This window comes from Botryllus schlosseri, chromosome 14, assembly GCF_051294905.1.
Source record: "Botryllus schlosseri isolate E-star chromosome 14, Bs_hap1, whole genome shotgun sequence".
Classification (NCBI taxonomy): Eukaryota; Metazoa; Chordata; class Ascidiacea; order Stolidobranchia; family Styelidae; genus Botryllus; species Botryllus schlosseri.
The window spans coordinates 14,677,159-14,699,814 of record NC_137249.1 but is presented as its reverse complement, the minus strand read 5'-3'; the positions used below and the strand labels follow the sequence as shown (position 1 = coordinate 14,699,814).

Below are 22,656 nucleotides of genomic sequence, written 5' to 3'. Positions count from 1 at the left end.
CATCACAGCCCAGTGTTTAAAGGCTTTTGTTGTATGTATAAACAATTAAATTGGATGCTCGTTTCTCAAATAATCCCCCAGTAAATCGGATGCATTTTTAAGTTACACGCAGCCTTTCTGATGTGAATGAATACCAGATATTCTACAAGCCACTGGTTAGAAGATTAGCCTAGATATCCGTTTCACTCTCAGCTGCTGCTTCAACTTCTATCGAGTACGTCAGGCACGTCAACAACCTACTTTACGATGCATTGCTTGTATTGTCTTTATCGCGCCATATAAGTTTACATATTTCAACCATATGACAGATTCAAACCGTCTTAGAAGCTACATGAATGAATAGTAGTGTTCCCGCAAGCTTTCACATCGACCTCGCCTACTGACACATGCCACATTCATTTACGTGGCTTCATTGTATGCACAGTACATACCTCTTATTTACATGCTTTAGACGCCAAGGTGTAAGATAAAAAGACTTCTCCAAGTCGCTTCGGCACCTTCCTATCTCTTTTTACATCACAATATTTTGGTATCATAATTGAATTGAAAATGTTAATAAAACGATGATCATGATGTACGTTTAAATCTGTCAAGTCGCACCAAATCATGTACGGTCACTGCTCCGAATCAGTTTAGCTTCCCGAAAATACCTCGCCGACGTAAATTGCATTGATTGAACTTGGTTTTACCCACGAAATGATATAACAGGAGCCATTGATTCGAGATATAAATGTATAGTAGGGTTGTTCAAAAATAACTTTTTTTCGGATCCCAGCCATTCACCGATTAAATTGTCAGGTTACCATGACAAAACGCTACACAGCAACTTTGGTTCAATTCTAACAAGCATAAGCGACCGCAGAGCCAATTTAAATTTTTAAGTTATTCAGAAAAATTAATAATTAAATTCAAATTTTTCTGGCAGCCCAATGAAATTTTTGAGTTGTCTTCAAAAACGAAACAAGACAAATTTGACTCTATTCCAACTAGGAGAAGCGGAGTTATTTGAGTTTTTCCTTGATAATTCACGGATTATATCCATCAATCAAGGATAATTTCATTTTATAGCTATACGCTTTTTTGACTAACGATTGTGATAAGGTTGGCGCTTTATATAGAAACATAGAATACAAACCGATTATAGTAATCGGTATTATTCAATGTTCAGCTGGTCACGCATCTGTCTCTATAAATAGTATCGAGAAATTGTTGAATTTGGGGTTTGCGAGAGTGTATTTAACCTTCTATTAACCGGCACTATTCCTTATTCTAATAATAGAATTCCAGCAGACAAAGGATGACCGGACGTCGGTTGCCTCATATCGGCGTTCTTACTTGCTGGTTAATTTTGAATCAATATTAACCCTATGCTATGCGTTACCTGATGACGGCAATATGCGATACTATATTAGGGTTGCAAGTTGCAACACGTCTGGAATATCCCGGATATGTCCGGAATTTCACTGTTCAAACTGCGTCCGGGAGGAAATTCTAAAATATGCCTAAATGTCCGGAATTTTGAAGGTTTGAAATAGGATCAAACTTTTTTCGTAATTCAACATGAACGACATTATATTTGGGCAGATTTATGCAACCTGAAATTTTACTTCGCGCTGCGCGCGATTTAGTGTAACATTCATTGATTTTAATATGTTAAACACTGCCTCCCAAAACATGCAATCAAAAATCAATAAATACAACAATCATTTACAGAAAAAAGTCTGATTGTAATCGCAATTATAGGAGAAAGGTATGTTCTTGCAGGAGTCGGTTGAGGACATTTAGGGGAGGCTTTACTCAAAGATAGTGGCTCTATACCTGCGACTCGTTTGTCTTTATTCTGGGGTTCGTTAAAATGTTGAACGTAATCAGCTTGAACGATTACCCTATGGTGGACTCAAGATCAGTGTTTATTTGGACGGGAGGGGGTGAAAAAATATTGGTTCGGCCCTGGTTGCAACGCACAACCAAATAAATGCAATGACCTAACATCATAGCGGCTCCTGATCCGGATCGTGACCAACTATGGCCGATAGGCAAAGCTTTGCTAGTGTGACGTCATATTGAAATACAATGGGCCATATCTCATTTTAAAATCCGTTGGTGGGCGCTAAAGAATGTCCGAAATTTACTCCACAAAAATATGGTAACCCTATACTATATACATATTCATTGTTGTCTCCAGAGATCGTCGAAGTACTCAGCGTTGGTGGTCAAGTAGAAATAGAGGTAAATTTCTTTTCATCTACAATTATAGGTGGCGATTTCCTATAGACATGTCGGAACGACATTAAATGGAAGTAGAAAATGAAAGGTTTGGAAAATATTTTAGTATAGATTTGGTCGCGGGATCGCATACTTTTAGCCGTTAATCGTGGATTGGTACTTTCAAAATGACAGGGGTATCAAAACGGCCATGTCGCTGTTGCTGTTTGTGGTGTTCATACGGTTTGTCGACTACTATGGTCATTTACTAGGGATGGTGTGAACGTGCGGTTATCGTTCGCGTTCTTTGTGTAAACCTCAGAAATTTAGAGGTTCACGTTCACAGACGAACCTTGTTAGATGCTGCACTGTGAACCTTTTTCATATATTACAATTTTCCAATCATTATAACATAACATATTTGGTTGAAATTCTTTGCATTTCAACTTCGGGCCACTCTATGCATGGTGCTGGCGGCATAAAAAATATTAACACTAAACGAGTATGCGCCTTGCCAATCTCAAAAATTTTACTTGCTTTGTTACAAAAGTTGGCGCGAATATTTAGTAACTAACTGCCGTGAGCCTGATCCGCAATCACACAACATCAAGAGAGAAATACACTACATGTAGGTAGTCAGCGAATGATGCTTATAAAACCTGTCAATGTAGTCGGTATCGTTGTCTGATGTAAAAAATCTAGCAGGCGTACGTGGTCAATCTTGATTTCATATGTTTCTTGTATCATAAAAACCAAAATTTTCACTTCAATATAACATAATTGGTTAAAATTATTGCATTTCAACTGCGGTCCACTCTATATCTGGCACTGGCAGCATAAAAAAAATCAACAGTAAACGAACATGCACCTCTCAAAGATTTTACTTGCTTCGTTACAAAAGTTTGCCCGGAATTTCCAGCTTTCCGTTTCTGAATATTTAGTGACTCTCTGCTGTGAGCTTGACCCACAATCAAACAACATCAAGAGCGAAATACACTACAAGTAGGTAGTCACCAAATGATGCTTATTCAACGAATCAATGAAATTGATATCGTTGTCTGATGTGAAAAATCTAGCAGGCATATGTTTATTGTATCATAAAACTTAATCCGTGCGGTTGGCGTTTTGGCTACTGCTGTATAACTTGTATCAATTTCATTGATTCGTTGAATAAGCATCATTCGCTGACTACCTACATGTAGTGTGTTTCTCTCTTGATTTCGTGTGATTGTGGGTCAAACTCAGAGAAGAGAGTCACTAAATATTCACAAACGGAAAGCTGGATATTTCGAGCAAACTTTTGTAACAAAGTAAGTAAAATTTCTGATATTGTCAAGGTACATGTTCGTTTAGTGTTGATGTTTTATGCTGCCAGTGCCATTGATTGATTGACGCGCAGTTGAAATGCAATAAGTTTCAACCAAAGATGTTATAATGAAGTGAATATTGTAATATATGAATAAGGTTCACAGTGCAGAACCTACCAAGGTTCGTTTGTGAACGTGAGCCTTTAGATTTCCGAGGTTCACACACAGAACGCGAACGTGAACCTCGCGTTCACACCATCCCTACTGATTACCTCTGCATGGTTGGCTCACATTCCGGAATACTCAGGGATATTGATTTCATTGCCATATATACTCAAGAACACTGCATTGGTTGACAAAGGCTTCTACACAAGCGACGATAAGTCAGGAAAACTTTTTTCCAAAAGTAATATTTTGTATAAAACGGTAATACTCATACTGTCACTAAGCACTACGACACACACAAAAATATTGCGTAGTTTCGTGCAAGAACCTTCGTTTCACCCAGGAAACTTGAACCTCCGGTTCCCCTTGCGGTATCTCAACATCGAAAACATATAGCGAAGAAGGTACATATAAATAAAGGGCTGTGTAGTCGGAGTCTAATTTCCATTAAATTTTGTATTACTGGATTCAGAGTCCCAGAAACTTTAAACCCTTTTAAGCATAAATTACGGAAACACAACTGACTGGAGTAGGAGTTGGAGCTTGATAAATCGCTCCGGACTCCGACTCCGATTCAGAATATACAAGAGAAACGACTCCACAGCCCTGTTCAGGTAATACCCGGATACTGGAGTCAACCGAAGCCGAACCAGTCATATATATCAAATATATAGTATACGAACAATACTGGGATATGGGCAAAAACAAGTCGGAACATTTTGTCAGTATAGAGGTAAAACGGTTCGCGTTATAAGTAAAAATGGCTCGAGAAGCGGTTTCTACCTTCACGGAGCAGCAGACCGCTGGCGATCTAATGTTGATTCGTCCAAACTCTCCGTAGACGTGGATTCGTCTCGAAGTGAATCGAGGCATACACCGAGATTGACCTGTCCTTCCGTGACATGCCCTTGTGTTGACGATTTGCGTTTACGTAAACAATTGATCCAGCTGACAATTTTCCATCGGCATTTCGCAAAAGCCTGCTTCACCGCGCCGCGCACCTTACGGGAGTACACCAACGGGTTCACGACACAGTTGATTTGTACTGCAAACATCGCAACCAACAGAGTGTTGGTGCTTTTGATATTCTCGTTGATCATACAAGATAATGTCAACAAACAGATCGGCGTCCAGCACACGCAGTCCGTGCCTATAATCCATAAAATCCTCTTCTGCATTTCGTAATCCTCTTCGTCGCGGGTCATGCTTCTGGCCCTCGGCCTTGTAGGTATAGCCTCGCCAGGGCTGATCTCCACCTCTTGCTGCGTGGCGGGTGGCCGATGGTGCGCGCAACATCCAACCGCCATTATGCAACTGTCTCGACCTCGCGTGGTCGTGCGGAATACAACGTAGTATGCAATAAATACGAGCAGAAAGGCACAGAAATCGATAACAAGAAGAACGAACGAATATAAAAGGCCCGGGTCGCTCCAATGAGAAACGATAGGCGGTATGCATATGCTGATTTGCGAATAATACCCGAAATACAGCCAGTTTCCGAAATGCGGGTTTATGGACGTCACTAATTCGTCTAATTGAAACCACGTCATTTTAGAAAAGTCTTCCCTTACTGAAATCTCACTTAGCAGCGATATCTTCCGAACGTAATGTTCGAGCTTGTCACGTTCCAATATAATAGCGTCCGCTTGCGGGGGATTCCGCACTTGAACGGCAGTGGTAAAGTACAGGTCGAAAGAAGTGATGAACGAGATTACAGGGATTAACATTAAAAGCGTCGCTACCGCGTAAGTTAAAATGCAGGCTATCACCACGCATCTGACTCGGAGGTAGCTGAACGGCTTCGAAACGGCGTAAAGTCTAACGTACGAAATAACTACGATCATAAAAGCGCTCGCTTGCGTGGAGAAGACCGCCAAACTTCCCACTACCGAGCAAGCCGCGCTGGACAGCCACGCTTCGTCATGCTCCCAAAACTGACCGCGAAAGTATTCATTGGCAGACGCCATCAGTATGATTTGTACCGACATGAGCCAGTCGCTAAAACACAGGAATAGCACCAGAATGTGATTGATGATTTTACTGCTCGAAACACGGGATAGGTTGGTGTCTGAAGAATTGTTGTCCGCGTCAGCGACGCTGTGGCGGTTTCTTTCCCGTCTCGTTGCGATTGACGTTATGGAATTGATTACCACTATGGTGTTTCCGATAAAGCCGAATATACCGAAGAACCATTCCATACACGGAAATACTAGCGTGTCCACCGCGTTTGATGGAGTGGCGAAAAGTCGTGCGCCGTCATCCCCCTGACATCGCGATATACCCAGAGACGTTGCGTTTTCTCCGCAGTACACAAAATTATCGTACCACTCATCGTTGATCTTCGGACAGTCCGCTACCTCATCGAATTTTCGCCGCCAGTCTATCAGCTCCCAAGTCACGCGATCTTCGTTCAAACCAGTCGTCGAGCTTACGTCCTCCCGGGAGATATCGATATTTGTCCCGTTGTCGCAAGAGAAATAGGTCACGTATCCCTCCGATTTTTGCTTCCCGTCGTACGCTTCTGACCGTCGACAAGTCGTTTCGTCCCACGCGTCCGGACAATCAGATACGTTGTCGCATATCTGATCCTTACGGATATAGATCGTGTTCCCACCACGCTTTGTCTGGTCGCAAGGAATATTTCCTTTTAGCCGATCATCTTGTCGTTCGCCCTCCAGGTCCAATACCTTTCCACATATATCATAAGTGTATGAATTTTCTTTCGTTCTGCGGTCGCAAAGGCATTCGTCCGACAAATCGCCACAGTCGAAAACCCCGTCGCATAGATGCCGACGCAGTACCTTCTCTTTGCGGGTTAAACATGGTCGCCACTGGCAGAGAGTCTTCATTTCTGAATGACAGAAATCGGTGTATTATTGAACGAGTGCAACAGGAAAAATTGCAAACGCGTGCAGGTTGACATGCCATCACGAATAATGTGTTTGCACTGGTGTGGGAATGCGTGTACGCACAAAAGTACAGCGACATAAAGACTGTAGCAGAGTGGTTCTCAAACTGGGGCGCGCGCCCTCTTTGGGGGCGTGAAATCGTCTGAAGGGGGATAAAGTTTAAGAGCTCGGAATGAGTTTAATTTGTGCTGAAATTTCCAAGTTTCAACATTGGTAATAATCCTAATTATATATTGCGATTTTAAATGTCGTAGTAGCGTTGTAGCCTACTACCCATACACCGATGCCAGATTGTGACTGATACCGGACCCTGGACCGATCAGATGTTGTTTCGGAATCAGGAGTATCTGCTGAATGCGTGTAGTTGTTAGCTGAAGCTTTTATGGTCTGTCTGACAAACATCTGTGCAGAAGTGCATAGAAAGACAGAAAGTTATGGAGAAACAAGATATTTGCTTGCCGTGTATATATAACAAGCCTTTTTTCTAAGAATAGCCAGGTTACGTCGAAGTGGCTTTCGGAACGTCGAAGTAGCCACTCCGAGTATACTCTATTTGGATAAGTTTTGTAGCGCATAGCTGTCTAAAAGTATTCCTTTGAATTATTCTCTTGCTGAACACATACGACCCGAAGAGAAAAATCGTTTGTCCCGAGAATAAGTGCTAGGTTTGAATGGCGTGTGGCCTGCACAATTGGTTTTTAATTTAGCTCAAGGTCAGCTACGTTCGAGTCAAGCCCAAGTCAGGAAATAGAAGGGATTAGACATCGAAATCGCTAAAATATGTCTATACTACATGCTACCATTTCATATGATTATTTTTGACTAAATATTCAACTGATTTGTTTCCATCTCATAATTATTGCGATGCGTATAGTCCAGGTTTTATATTTGGGAGGTATCTCAACAATGATTAACTTCCATGTCATCAAACTATATGAGTTGGGAATACAAACATGCTGGTCGATATTTTTAATATTTTTTGAAAAGATTATAAGGGGCCGCGAAAAAGTTTGAGAACCACTGCTGTAGCACCTAAAGGTGCTGGAAGTCATTTCGACTGGTATTGTGAAGAAAGTGAATTTTGAGACTAGAATTATAGAAATTGCTGAAGCTGTGTGTATATCAGGAATCAGGGACATTTTGGAGCGTACCTGATCTACCTCTACTAGTGGAAGAGCCGCGACTATCTTTTCACCTGTATGGTAGTATAAAATGGCATCCATGATGCAGTTCAACTGCGTTACAGGCGGTATTATGTAAGATGGGATAGTTTACTAAAAAGGTTACGACCAAGTCAGACGAAACGGCGCCTTTTGTGCCGGCGGGATCGCATACCATCACCACTCCATAAATTTACATTTTAGTCGCATTCGGGAAAGCTTCAGTTTCAAAGTTATTCTGAAACCAGCGATGTCAGGAGCGTCACGTTCATATATAATGCAATAGATTCTCCTCGAATTTCTCATTACTGTCATTTGTCATTCGCCGCTAACCCCAGATCCCGATATCGAATTTTCATTTATATGTGGCGATTTCACTTCGAGAAAATGTCACTGGTCTCTCGCCGAAAAGGCAATATGCAGCCGCAGTCTCATGAAGGGTCACGTCACAACAGTATCAAACATAGACATTTTTTGATGTTACAGTTTGTGAATAGCCTTATCTGCACACTCTAAAAATTTGATCTTGACTATATGCTGTCATTTAGTTCTAAATCTGGGAAAGCGTAATTGTTAAGGCTGAACCTTTCTGGAGAAATGTATGTTCGTAGCGAAACAACTATAGGAACATACCTGGACAGGAACAGTCGTCGTCCACCATGGTACCATTTGCGCAACGATATTCGTAACGATCGATGGCGTAATTTCCTGAAACGATAATTATATTCAAAATTCCGTCTTGGTTCATATGCGTTTTAGAAGCGATCCTTTTTATAGTAACGTCCGAAATGCCCATCTACGATCGACAAGTTTATGGGATATATCTCGCAATAATCCGGTGTCAACGATGGCTATACAAGTGTACATGTGCACTGTGCAGTGTACAGCAGGGTTGTCAGACTCAACTGGCGTCGCGGGCCAGATTCAAACCTTCAGATCGCTCGCGGGCCGGACCAGTCCAATGATTCGAAAATATTGCCTCAAAATCCTTGCCCTTATTTTTCACTTGTATACTTCATTAAAAAGCCTATATATGCAACAATAAATTATATTATATAACGCAGTGGTCGGGAACCTATGGCTCGCGAGCCATATATGGCTCTATTGGGCATAAGATATGGCTCTTTGCCAAATTTTTATTTTTGTGTTTAATTTATCTAAATTGCAGCAACTTGTTATTAAATCTTTAGCACGACCAGTATAATTATTGTTGTGGAAGCATAAACATGTCTTTGAGAGGTTAATACTGTGGCGTGGTCGTGGTTAGGGGCTGGGATCTCCTTTTCAAAATACTCAAATTCAAGTTGCCATCGCGTCTAGTAGCGAGGTGAGGCACTGCGTCACCTGCCTCCCCTGACCCCAAGTCACTGACACATCACACATTACAGTGGGTACTGTATACAGCTGCATAGTGACCATGTTTAGCTCCACCTACGAATCATGGGTCCTCGCATTTAAGATAAGCATTAAGACGAACTTGCGATCTCGTATAACTGAAGAATGTCTCAAATTTTGTATGAAGCTTAACCTCAATAATCATTATTAACCACACTACATCAGGAATGCCATGCAACACCAAAAGACGCATTAACTGTAAAACCGAGTAAAAAGTAGAGTCATACTTTTACTGTTGTCTACGTCTTTTGGAAATCTAAATAGTAATTGTCTTAAGCTTCGAAAAATATATGCCAATCAGTGCAATACAATTAAAAATACATAACTTGCAAAAGATTTATGTAACTCAAGTTTTGCATACTCATTACTCAAATACGGGCCATCAACATGATTAGTACGAGTTTATACAGAGAAATACGGTGCAAACGACGAATCCCATGCAGTGATTTCGAATTTGCGCTACCAAAACGTCACGATTTTTCAATTGTGACGTAATAGTTGATTGACATGTATGGCTCTTCGGAAGTTCAAATGGAAAATATAGGGTCAATATGGCTCTTCGGACGAAAAAGGTTCTCGACCACTGATATAACGGATCACATGGATTTTATTCCAGCAACACTTTCAGTCGCAAACAATGGAATTGGCGAATATACGATGATTGACCTGTTGAATACAGTTATAAACGGGTAAAAAGTGACTCTAAGGACGATATGAACTGGCATATGTCTTGATTCCTTTGTTTTTTCGTATACTTTGGCGGTAGTGCTGCTTATGTGTTGAGAGGAATGCAAGAAATTTAACTGTAAATGCGGACGTGGGGATTGCTTCATTATTATTTAGTCGAGATTTTGGTTTTTCTGGAGGCAATAAATCTATGTCATAGTTCAGAAGTGAAACAGCAGTGCGACCACAGATATTTGGTATATAATTTTGTGTAACTATTATGTTGCCCATCGAACCTGCATACAACGGTTTCGCATTAGCGTTTTTCCTTCTGTGAATAAGTATACGTTTTGAGCAATTTTTCCATACAATATGAACTCAGTGTGCATATTTGGGCCTTCCTGAAATTGGGTGTCCATTTCTGTGACTTGTTTCAAATGGTGACTAGAATGACATCTGAACACCGCTGTCTGATGGTTATAACGAGTAGGGATGTTGCGAACATCTGAAAGGTTCAGGTTCGTATGAACGCGAACCTTTTTGAAAGGTTCTGTGTGAGCGCGAACTTAAACCTCATGACGTCACGTGACGTCATATTTCTAATTCAGACCCTACATTTCAGTGAAGTGATAGCCTATATCAGTGGTCGGGAACCTTTTTCGTCCGAAGAGCCATATTGACCCTATATTTTCCATTTGAACTTCCGAAGAGCCATACATGTCAATCAACCAAATTTGGTGAACATCGTTTCTATAGACAACCTAACACTTTCATGGGGTGAACAGAAAATTTTCAAATTTTTTGTTATTTATTTTTATATAATAAATAGCAACTTTCTTCTCCTGTAGCAATGCGGTTACTGGTTGGAATTGAACCAAATTTGGTGTGTAGGCTTAAATTAGGTAACCTAACAATTTTATCAAGTAGCCAGTATGATTTGAGAAAAAAGTCATTTTTGAAGAGCCTTATTGTACAACCTTACAAGAGCTGACCTTGCAAGGTAACGCGAGTGTTTGACAACAAGTCATCGTACCAGAAATTACTCCGACATAGTAGTGCGATCGTTGCAAAATTAATAAAATTTGAGTATAGACAACTAGACCTCTCCGCAATGTTAGAAACTTACGGAAAATCTCGTCTAGCGCCAAATGCGATGGAGCAGAGCGGAGATTGACTCGTTCTATTACCCTTTAAAGAGTCATCACTATACCTTTGCACAGACGGTCAGTCTTGGCTCCCAGCGTACCCAAAAAATTTAAAACATTAAAGGTAAAATTCATCATATTTGACAATTTATGACGCAGCGATTTTCAGAACCGATTATTTTCAAATTGATCGGGATAATTCGGGATCAGGGAATTTTCCGAGTGTATAACACCATATGATATTGTACAGAATTATCGCTATGACACTAACATTATCGTCCTGAATACAACTGAACTCCGTAAATGGAATCAAATTATTCTAAATTGAGCTGCGGTAAAATTTGTTGTGACGGGGGTTCTAGATATTGCGGTCTTGTATATTTTGTAGATATCTCATTTTCATTTCATGTGACGGGGATACGCTTCATCTACAGCTGGTTTCGGAATCCAGGTTTATAGCTGGCACAAAACTATCGGATTCGGAGTCTCCATAGATACCAGCAACCATCACTGCACACTGTGACGTTGCAGTGAATCTGACGCCGAAATACCGGACATTTGTTCCGTGTTCAAAAGCCAAAAGAAGTAGGCCTATAGCGCGTTCTTACATGCATGAGTTGCGCGAACCGGAGTTGTTAGAAACGCATGATATTAGCAGTGCCGCATTGATTGATTCTAATGATAATTCAGAATGAAATGACTTGCCGAAATGACAAATATCGGTATTTGATTTAATCTCGTCAAAACAAATTATGTTCTATTTTTATCCTTTTAGAAGTCTTGCGTAAACCTAGTCCCATGATATTTCATCCCGTGAACTTACAAATCCACTAATAACCGGTGATTGTATTGTCATTAAATTGACGGAACATCGCGTTTTATAAGACCAAGATGAGCGATCATCTGAACGTTCGATGATTTATTGAAACTTTATTGGAGTCCTATTTCACGCCGCGCCGTGTCCCATCGAACTTTGACACACAAATACCCTTTCCTGTGGCACTCAGTAATAGACGGTGTAATCGAGGTGAACTTGGTGGAGCACTGCTTTTAAGTAGACTTGGCTAATGTAAATGATTAAAGGTTAAAGGTTTGAATTCGCTCATCCCCACAGAACACAAAACCTACATTCCCACATTTTGCAATATCAATATATTTCCCTCGCAATTTGAAAAGGATTTTTTAGAAGTTTTTCGAAGTTTACCGTGCTTGCGCGTTTGTCAGATATTATGGAAGCTTAAGTTGTGGAAAGATTTATCGGGAGAAGAGCAAATCGCGTCAACAAACGCAGTTTGCGAATCATTATCGATGACCACGAGAACAGTAACACTGTATTCAAAGACTCGCGACCTCGAAAGCGAGCTACTAACTCGTAAGCAGTGAACAAGTAAACAAAAATTCGTGATCGGCCAGGCACACTTACCAGAGTAATTCTCCGTGTGTCCATACACGTAATAGAAATAATTGATTATTGCCAAGCAGGACATAATTGTGCTGAGCATGTCGGCCAAGATTAATCATTTTAGCTCATCCTTTTCGTTAAACTAATTTGCTACTATGTATACTGCAAAAGAATATAGGCGTCATGAAACAAGAATAAGTTTTTCTTCGAATCATATATCACGTATATAAACAATTGCTGTTATAAGCCGTAACTTTTAATGCCTCCCAGCATCTATCTATACGCAGTATAGAGATGGATATGGAGATATGTAGCATATATATCGGTGACTAACAAACCTGACTATATAGGTTGAGTGTTCAATATTGTCAGCAGATGTGAACATATTGATTCTTTTTTCGTTCATTTCTATTATGAAACGACAGATTTTACGAGACAACAAAAATTCTGGAGAATATAGGCAGCCACATTGGCATACGTCTGTGAAAATCTGTGACTTCTCAAAGAATCGTTAAAATTCGGTGCAACACAGCACATCTTATATGTTTTACCAGTGTTGTAGAGAGGTCGCAGTGATAATATTCGACCAGAGTATCCGAACAATGCTATAAATGTCTTAGGATTTTTCTCCGATTTTGAATGATCCATAACTGGCCTTTGTTGGAGATACATTTCAAATCTACTTTCTAGTCCTCAATATGCCGATCGTATCTAGTATACGTAATCGAGAACTCCCATAGCGGATTGAGGTATTTCAAGCGAAGCAATCTATATTGTGTAATCGAAATTGTGACGGCCCGTTGTGTTGCGATGTATCAAGACCATATTTACACATGCGCGATAAAAATATTTCGATCGGGAGCTATCCTATAGAAGTATACATCCTGGAAAAATTTTCGCGCGGACGCTTACGAGACACAACTAAATTAGAACTCGAACTTGAGCATTTCAAGGTTCATGAGACAATTCAAATGCACGACTATACAAGGAGTTCGGTGATCGGTGATCGGCTGATCGCCCATCATGTTTCAACACGTTTTGGTGCTAACAATGTGAAACGGATATTTTTGCTGAGTTTACAAGATCAATTGATCGTATAAAAGGGTGATGAAAAGTTTTGCTCGTATCACGAAGACAAAACTATATATACTGTTAACAGAAATCGTGTATTTCGCCGATTACTACCATCGCAAGGAGGCAAATTAGATATAAACGGCGCCTTCCGCTGCAACATTCAGCTTTCACGCCCATTACAATGGGTGAAAATAATCAAATATACCGATTCAGGTGGAGGTAATATTCCAAGGTTGAAGTGACTGGTGTTTTGGTGTATCACAAGAAGGAGTAAAAAAAAGTCGTGCGTGTAAACCAGTGGTTCCCAACGTGGGCGATATCGCCCCCAGGGGGCGATTTGGCTGTCTAGGGGGGCGAAAATAACGAAGTGGGCGATAGGGGGGCGAAAACGGACGAAGGGGGCGATAGGGGGCGAAAACAACGAAGGGGGCGATAGGGGGGCGATGGCGCGGTAAATCGACTATATGGGAGTCGGGACCGTAATTACCGCACCCCGAACCCCCAATTGGGGCTGGGGGGCCCGAAATCGAAAAAAGCCCAAAATTATTTCGTGAATTAACATGAATGATAGAGTAATTTTTTAGAAATTCATGCGACTTTTTCAAAAAATTTTCGCGCTGTGCGCGATTTAATATTTTCATGTATCTTGATGTTGGGGTCCGCGTCATCCAACAGAAATACGCAGGATTTATGGTAATGGGAGACTTCGGCGTCGGCCAATACTGCGCCACGACGCACCAAGATATGACGTCAGAGGCCATGTAATATGCGACTCCGAGAAGTGTGCCAGAACGATCAGCATCGAGAACACCTTGGCCGAAAAGGAATGCCCTTGTGCTGACCCAAAACTTCGATATATATACATATATGTTTAATTGTTCATAGGCGCCTCAATGGCTGGCGTCGAATGTTCCTGTCCTGGCGACCTTAACCCTACAGGACAAATGCCACCCCGCAAAAGTTATTTCCCAGTAAAGAAATACCAATATGAAATCATGTGCGTCATTTAGTTCGGTACGTTTTGACGATTTCCATATCTTCTGACATAGCAGATATAGGAGGTCACATCCACATACCACATCGACCATATTAACCGATTCAAACATGAATTATATAAATTTGTCGCGCTTCGCGCGTTTAGGCGAAATACGGTGACTCACCAAACAGTGCACGAAATGGGGTATAGCCAGGCCTGTTTATTTTTGGATTTCTCCAAAAATAACAAAAATAGCTTAGTTTTGGATGTTTTCAAATTTTATTTTTGGAGAATCTCCAAAAATAAGAAATGAATGTGTTTATAGCCCTAATACTACTAGAAAACTTTAGCGAAAGTATGTTATTATCATGTATTGATGTCCTCTAACACATCGACATCATCAGTGATCTTGGTCTAACTTTCCAATACTTTTCGTCACAAAGTCTTTGGCCTGGAGAATGCCCTCCAAATAAAAATCAGTGAGAGACGTCCGGTTGAGACCCTTCTCCCATTTGATCTTCGAGAAATCGGCCTCGACCGTCGCAGTTGTGGGATACATCGAGCCTATAGCGGCCTAAAGAATTGTCGGATGGCTTCAAACTCTCCAAACTCCTCAATCTTCAAAGCCTTTGCTCCTGACAAGCGCTCGTCAATAATGCGCTTGAAAGAGACGTCAATTTTGCATCGGAGAGACATGGATTGGACTTGATCATCGATAATCTGTATCTACCCGGGTGTCCACTTGTTCGACTGCCGACCCCGGTGTTTGTGGATCAATTCACTGGAGCTGCAGATAAAGTAGCCTATATATATGTATCACTATTGTTTATGTTATTAGAATCTAGAAGAGCAATAAGTATTTGTTGTGTCCTCTCACCGAGTGGCCACAAGGTTGCACCACTTGGTATAGACAGGAGAGGTCCCTTTCATTGTAGCAACTTCAATTTTGTTTATGCCGTCGATGAGCCATGCAACTAGGCTCCCGGCTGCCTCGGACGTGGACTGCTTCTCCTCTTTGTCGATGTTCTCGAGAAGGTCGAGGACTGCACACCCTGATCCTCCACGAAGTTGCGTGCCTCAATTGAATTTGACAGCCCAGCGCCCTCTGACCAGAAAACCTTCCTCGCTGTGGGTGTCATTGCCATAGTCCTCAGCTGGGCACCGAGCTCGACGGCGTTCGACCAGGCGATGGAGCTCCTCCCGCAGCTCCACGATCAGAAGACCAAGTCCCTGAAGCTTCGTGACAGTGGTGCTCATCTCTGTGGCCACGCGGTTGAGGACAATCAATTGCATCCATCCCTATGGCGAACATGCACAGGCCGGACTCTCCTCGTTCATAACCTTGAGGAGTTTGGTATGGTGTCCAGTCAACAAAGTGGTCAACTTCTTAATTGACAACCAACGGGTGTCAACAAACTAGGGGCACGTACTTTTCATCTCCTGGAGCAAGTTCTGTTGCTGTCTGAGGGAGCCATTCAGTCCCATCATCGTGTGGACGAAGTGACTGTTGTAGAGGTGGCGGTATTCGGCCTGCGCCACAATATTTAGTGGTGCAGCCCGTACCACACTCGCACGATTTCATACCATGACGGCTCTTCAACCCTTGTCGCCACGCCTCTGATCCGTCCAGTTAGTGGAAGTACTTTTAGCGTTTCGGAGACCCCCTCCCTCACACACATGCTGTTTTTGTGAGTTTCCTGGTTGTTTCAAAAGTATTTACACTGCTCTTACTCGTTTATTTCACTAAAAAACTTGAAAAAAACATCATCCAAAAAAAGCTTATTTTTGGATTTTTTCAAATCTTAATTTTGGAGCATCTCCAAAAATAAAACCCAATATTCAAAAATAAACAGGCCTGGGTATAGCTGATATGTAGCGACAAAAAGCCCACTGGCTGAGGGGGGTCTGGGGATTGGTTTATCACCTTATGGACCAAAGATCAACGTTTTTTCGGGGGGGGGGCTGACGAAGTGCTGTTTTTCGGTTCCCAATATTTGGGGGGCGATGATCGGTGTGGAGCTTCAAAAGGGGGCGATGAGTCGAAAAAGGTTAGGAACCACTGGTGTAAACGGAACCCTGTCCACTCCTGGATATATTTCCACAAGAATTGGTTTATTTGGTTCATTTTCACCCATTGGAATGTGTGTGAAATCCAAACTTGGTACCAAAAAGGCAGATGGCCTGATTAGTATTAGTACCAAAACCCTATGGTCGAATTTTGCTAAATACCCTTATTTTCATCAATACATTTTCATCGCGCGGTGTTTTAATTTTGTTTTGTTTTGTTTATTAAAGCATCGAGGGATAATTGCAACATAACGAATAGCGGCTTTGTGATTTGAGTCTGGCCTTCAGCAAACGTGGCCGCCTTAACCGCCGACGTCGTACTATTCTTATCGCGGGAGAATGCCATCAGACACGAATCCAAGGACCTCGCAAGTAATGCCAGCCGCATGCGAAGCGTCATTCCAACTCCAATTTATCTATATAGTTCCATGTAGAATATCACCCAATTATTGTTAAAATTCCACGATCATGATTGTTGAAATGACAAATGATGACCAACACGGTTCGAATCGAAGTCTTGCCTGGCGAAATCCACTAAAAACGATACTTATTCACGTTGAAGAAACTCGCAATCCACTGTACAGTATACAGTGTACAGTACACACCGGCGCAAAGACTCCACATGCTCGGATTGTTGTCGTTACAGAACAAGCAGTCTAAGAACGACGACGACGACGACAACAACAACAACAACTTGAAGCGTAGACCCACACAATTTGATCAGGGGTTTCTAAAGTAGATTCAACCTGAATATGATACACTTTGTCGTCCATACCAGTTCATTCACAACTCTCTCGAATATACTTTTTACAAACCATACGCTTTTTAATCCTAGCGGATACGAATGAGCGACATCCGCTATAAGATATTAATTGCTATGCTCGGCTATATTCCACGAGAATGCATTCACTGTCTCAACAAAATTGAAAAGTATGCTTTCTACGGCTTATGCCTTGAAAGGGAAAAGTTTTCGCAATCCATTATTGTCTCTACAGACTATATTTACCATATTCTGTATAGAAATATTTCATAGAAAATTCGATACTAGTCGGGGTGCGAAATATTGTATAGAAGCCGATACCTACCACACTGCGCAAGTAATTTCAATGGTTTGTTACAGCACTAGCAGGAAGTAACCTATGATTCCACCAGTTGCCTGATATTGACTTGCTGTGTTCTTAATCGAGGTTAGGGTAAAGAGATAGCTATTCCTATATGACTCAGTGATTGTTTGAAATCAGGCATGAGCTGCAACACTTGCGGATATAATTTAATAAGCCCCGATCAGTTGTGAGATGACACGCCGGACTGCCGCGGTCTCCATCAGCATGAAGAAGAGACAATACGAACTCAAACCCACACATACGGTCCGAAACGAATACTTATAGACAGCTAGCTGTTCAAGGGGACACTTTGAATTCAATTCGATTAAAATTCAATACAAACGAGTCAAATTCGCAACCTTACTGAATATTACAGCGTGGGCGCAATGGTTTTGCAACGCGAGTCGAAGCGATTCATAATAGCATATTTACGATATGCTGACATAATATAAAGCATACATCGATACATATACTTACATCGATTTAGGGTAACGCAAGAAAATAATGGATTTTGCGCTTTGCACTTTTGTCGTCGATACAAATTAACCGAGTGACTTGGATATCAATTCATCAATGCAATTCACCCCAGGTGGTGTTTCGCGTGGCAACCACTGTATGGTGGTATCTTCCACCGCTTCCTCGCCAATAAGTCTCGGGGTCGAGTCCGACCGAGGTCCACTTTAGAATCACTGTCTAGTCAAGTTGGACTGGTGCTTCCCCAACATTTTTAGCTGGTGACACACAAGGAGTATTATAAAACTTTCGCATCACACTTACAACAACAGCGGTAACGTGGCTTGCATATTTTTGTCTTGATGAGACGGATGAGCTTCCTTATACGAACATATACGACTGAATCGAGGTTGTGTTATTGACCAATATTCCCTCCGTCAATTCCGAGGGACTTATCTCGCTGGAGCTTTTAATTCCAGCCAAAACAGAAACACCCTGGTCTCATAGCCATGATGATGAAAATGGCAATGTACATTTGATTGCATTCGAACCCAACATGGAAGAGGATTTGGCAGCATAAAACCAAAACTCATTGGAAACTCATTTATTTAAAACGCATCGTTTCGCAAATCAAGGAGTTGTCCTTTTTCATCTGTAGAAAGATTGCTTGATTCATTGCTTCCAAATGGGTTAGCTATCAATCTATAGTTGTCAACAATAATCTGCAATTTCTGCGAGGAAACTTTCCAGTGAAACCTGAAGTCCAGACAATGTGCTCATGATTGGCGGAATGATTTCATGTTTATGAGTAAATTCGTTAAGAGCGTGAAACGAATCAAAGATTTTTTGCGAGGCCTCGTTTTCCGCAACGTCAACTATTCCTCTATTGATCGAAGTTATGTTCTGTTCCGTCCATCAGAGCAAGTCAGAGAGAAGCAGAATTTTCTGCCAGTTAGTGAGCTTTTAATTCATATATGCTCGTCTGTAAGCCTTCTTTTAAATATCTATTATACGGTGATTTTCCGAAATTTCAAACAGATTTGCGGCACACCCGAGAATCTGCGTCGGCCCAGCACAGTTTGGGAATCACTGTGCCAAAGGCTAATTTAGGCTCACCACCGCCGTCCCTAAGTCTATTCGGTGTCTGCATAAAGCCTAGAACGTAAGTGGATCTTAAAATAAACCGGTCGATCAGAAAATCACATTTCGATGTCGAAACACCATTGAATCCAAACAATGGAAAACCTATTGCTGATTATACGGATCAGCCATTCCTGAATCTCAAAAGTAGTTGCACTAACCCCTGTCGCATAATGTCGCATGAGGATTTATGCATAATTGTGTAGTACATATTTCGACGAATATTTACACAGAAGTTTCCAGAGGCTCGCACAAGAGATTAACTATTTACAATCTGCGAGGCGGAACAATTGTTCACAGGTTCCTGTCGTCTGTTTTCCGAATCATACTGCAATCACGGTTCTGTAACGAGGGCAACGCGGTCTATATTTCTTTCAGCGTGCTATATCATGACAGCGTGCCTTGTCAGGCGCTTTCCAATATCTCAAAAGGTGTATTTAAATTTTGTAAAACGTCCAATTGATTAATCACCTGGCTTCGCAATCATAAAAGTGATACAATGGGAGATATAAATTTTTCAGCCGCAGACATTTATTGCCTCGCCCCGATTGTGCAAACACTAATATATACCCAGTCTCTTGGCCAAAAACAATTGGGGATTGTATTATCAAGCGTTTTCTCGTACCGTTACGTGAAATTCATGAGAAATTCCAAGAAATGCAGCCGTTATCATACGAGTGCCGTTACGGTAAACGTATAAATATATATTTTACTAGCTCTCGTCGGGTCGAGGTGGTGCGAGTGTGTCATGCATATGCGCCGGGCTATAGTCTGAAATTTTGTAGTTCACGCTGAACCACTATCCTATAGCTACGCCCATTCACCCCTACGTATGTGCTGGAGGTTTATCTAGGCTCCTCCTCGCCATCCGATCCGTTGTGTTATAAAAGCCTAGAAAGAAGGTCGGCTGTGCTAAAAGTCGGCGGATCAGGAATCAAAATAGAGAATATCGGTCTGGCGTAAAATGATCAGTGTAGTATAAATACCATGAACACTTAAAATGACAACAGATTCGCCCAGCGCGAACCCATGGGCAGTTGGGCACTGGTCAGATTGTGACGTCCCTGCCGACACTAATGACAACCAAGTTATTATAAATTTCAGAGTAAGAGCTTGATGGCGGTCTGGCTACTGTGACGTCACATCGAATGAATCACGTTGATGTCCCGCTTAGTCAAAAACTTTATCAATGGGAGATAAATAGGTGCAGGTGCACCACCTGTCGCTCATTTATATTGATATGCGGCATTACGGCATGGGCTTTATCGCGCTAAGCTAGCATTACAATGCATAGATTTAAGCCGGACCTTACTCATACTCATACTAAATGCCTGAGCGACAATAAGGGACTATAGTTCTTCTTCATTGCTAACATAACAACTGTGACAAGGTCTTTCAAGGATATTCATCATCGCTTACTAAACTACTTCTGCCGATGTAAGTCTAAAGTTGCTAACAGACCTGCCTTTCTGTGTGAAAAGTTATCATACTCATAGGATGAATCAAGATCTAGCTCAAAGAATATCCGATTTCCTGTTAAATTCTAAATTGTAGTTCCAGATGTGAGCCTTTTCACTTTGAAATTTATTGAATCCTTCCCCATCTGTCGAAAGTCGGCCTCTATATTGAAATCCGTGCTAAAAATATCAAGGCACTTGAAATCGGATACACTTTTGCTTTTCGCAATCATGTCCACAGTCCACGAATTCCCGCATTTCAGACTGCAGATAAATATCTTTTATTGCTGTTTATAGGTCTAATAATCACTAGCGTTTCCCAGTTGTCAACCATTAAAGAGTACTTATGCATACACAGGAAATTTAACTACAACTGTACTTTAAACAAGTCCCCATCGAACAACTATTTTACAAGTTTTACTCGATCAGTTTAATCACTCAGTCAGAGCCAGCTCATTATACCTGTGGACCTAAAATCTGAAATACCTGCGTAATCCATGTTCGCTTTAACAAGTCTACATCCATATACTAATGCTTCTGATAAACTAGTGATAATATATAGCTTCACTTGGAGGAACAGACAGATGCCTTTGACAGATGGTGCTCCGTAAACAATGCATCAAAGTGTGTGCCTACAGTCGGTTTTAGAAAATGATTCATGTTATAGTGATCTTTACCTCGGACACTTCGGATTGAGAGATAATAACCCTTGATTACAGAGATATTATGTCATGTCAACAGCTAACGAATAATATTTATTGGAAACCATTGGCTTTGTCAATAGCAATAAATCGTTGATTGCTTGGCTGGACTCATTAAAATTGTCTAGCAATTTAAATAGCTCTCAGTAGCTGCTCGCACATAGTGTTATATATGGACTGTTCAATAGTCCACGTTCGTTGAAGCAAAACCCCATCTCAAACTTGCCAGTTAGGTCCTGCAGTGTGCGAGCAAAGCTGTCCTGAAGAAGTGAAAAAAATCAATATTCAGTCACGTTGTCTATTCTGAACGATGTAATTAATTTAATGATCCGTGGAGTAATACCAATAATTACCGGCTCAAGCACTACGCATAGCAAATATACAATAAGAAGATAACGTTTGAACCACAAAGCGAATATCTGCATCGCACATATAAAGTGGCTAGTCAGCATGATAGGTTCCGCGATATTCATTCAAGGAAAATTATGAAACTTTCCCCGGAAAATGCCTCGCCGCTCTCTATTGATATTTAAAACACTTTTCGCAGAATATTTCCTTTATGTTGACCTCTGACAATATATTCCTCGCCTCACATTCGCACCAAGAGAAATTATATTCAGTTTCCGAGCACAACGCAGATCGTATTCGATCGACTTATAGGGTGAGCAATGAGCATGTATATCAGGAAGAAAGATGAAACCGATTATATGGTCGCAACGCAAATATTGATCTCCCAAACACATCATTACATATAAATGTAATATTGTTCTCGCAGATGGCAACAGGCGACCCATCGCAGAGATGACTATGCGCGAGTGTCACGTTCCGGTGACTATGTATCATTGCAAGTTCCCGCAAAATGTAAGGTCATGTTGATTCACCTGCTGTATCACAGTATTTATTAAGCCATATTAATCTAAATTGCAGGTAGCTAATATTATTATTGATGGACACGAGTAATCATCGTCGCCAAAAAGGACTTGAAATCAAATTTCTATCGGCGTAGGTGGTGGCGTACTTCAGAGTAACTTTAGGATTCAATCAAGTCCTATATACCGCCGCACAATTAAAAGTGTAGCGAGTTCCAAGACAGCATTTCCATTAAAAAAAAGGTTCGAAAGTATCTAGGATCACCATATCACAAAGTCATTGCGTGTTACAGACCAAATCCTAATCTAACTGCTTTGTCAAAAGCATTCAGACGATATCGTGCAGATTCAATAAACGTATCGTGAACAACGCACGGTGGCTCCCCAGTTTTAACGTGACGCTGTGTGTGGCGAATGGGTATAATCGGTATATCAGAGTATGTTGTGTAGAATAGAATAGTG

At 41.2% G+C, this 22,656-nt stretch overlaps 1 protein-coding gene across 1 annotated transcript; it reads right to left on the bottom strand.

Annotated features, from left to right (window-relative positions):
* Positions 1-1,643: 1,643 nt before the first annotated feature.
* Positions 1,644-22,006, bottom strand: LOC145455337 (uncharacterized). Its single transcript, XM_080333301.1, has 3 exons — positions 12,376-22,006; positions 8,380-8,454; positions 1,644-6,528 (listed from the first exon to the last, which is right to left on the bottom strand). Exons 1-3 carry the CDS (start codon positions 12,452-12,454, stop codon positions 4,463-4,465), a joined length of 2,220 nt encoding a protein of 739 aa, XP_080189427.1. The 5' UTR covers positions 12,455-22,006; the 3' UTR covers positions 1,644-4,462.
* Between the last annotated feature and the right edge of the window lie 650 nt (positions 22,007-22,656).

Excerpts from the sequence above, each read along its gene's own strand:
- LOC145455337 (XM_080333301.1), bottom strand. The coding sequence starts at position 12,454 with ATGCTCAGCACAATTATGTCCTGCTTGGCAATAATCAATTATTTCTAT. Across the intron at positions 8,455-12,375 it reads ACACACGGAGAATTACTCTG|GAAATTACGCCATCGATCGT; the intron begins GTAAGTGTGCCT and ends TTATCGTTTCAG. Across the intron at positions 6,529-8,379 it reads CGACGACTGTTCCTGTCCAG|AAATGAAGACTCTCTGCCAG; the intron begins GTATGTTCCTAT and ends TCTGTCATTCAG.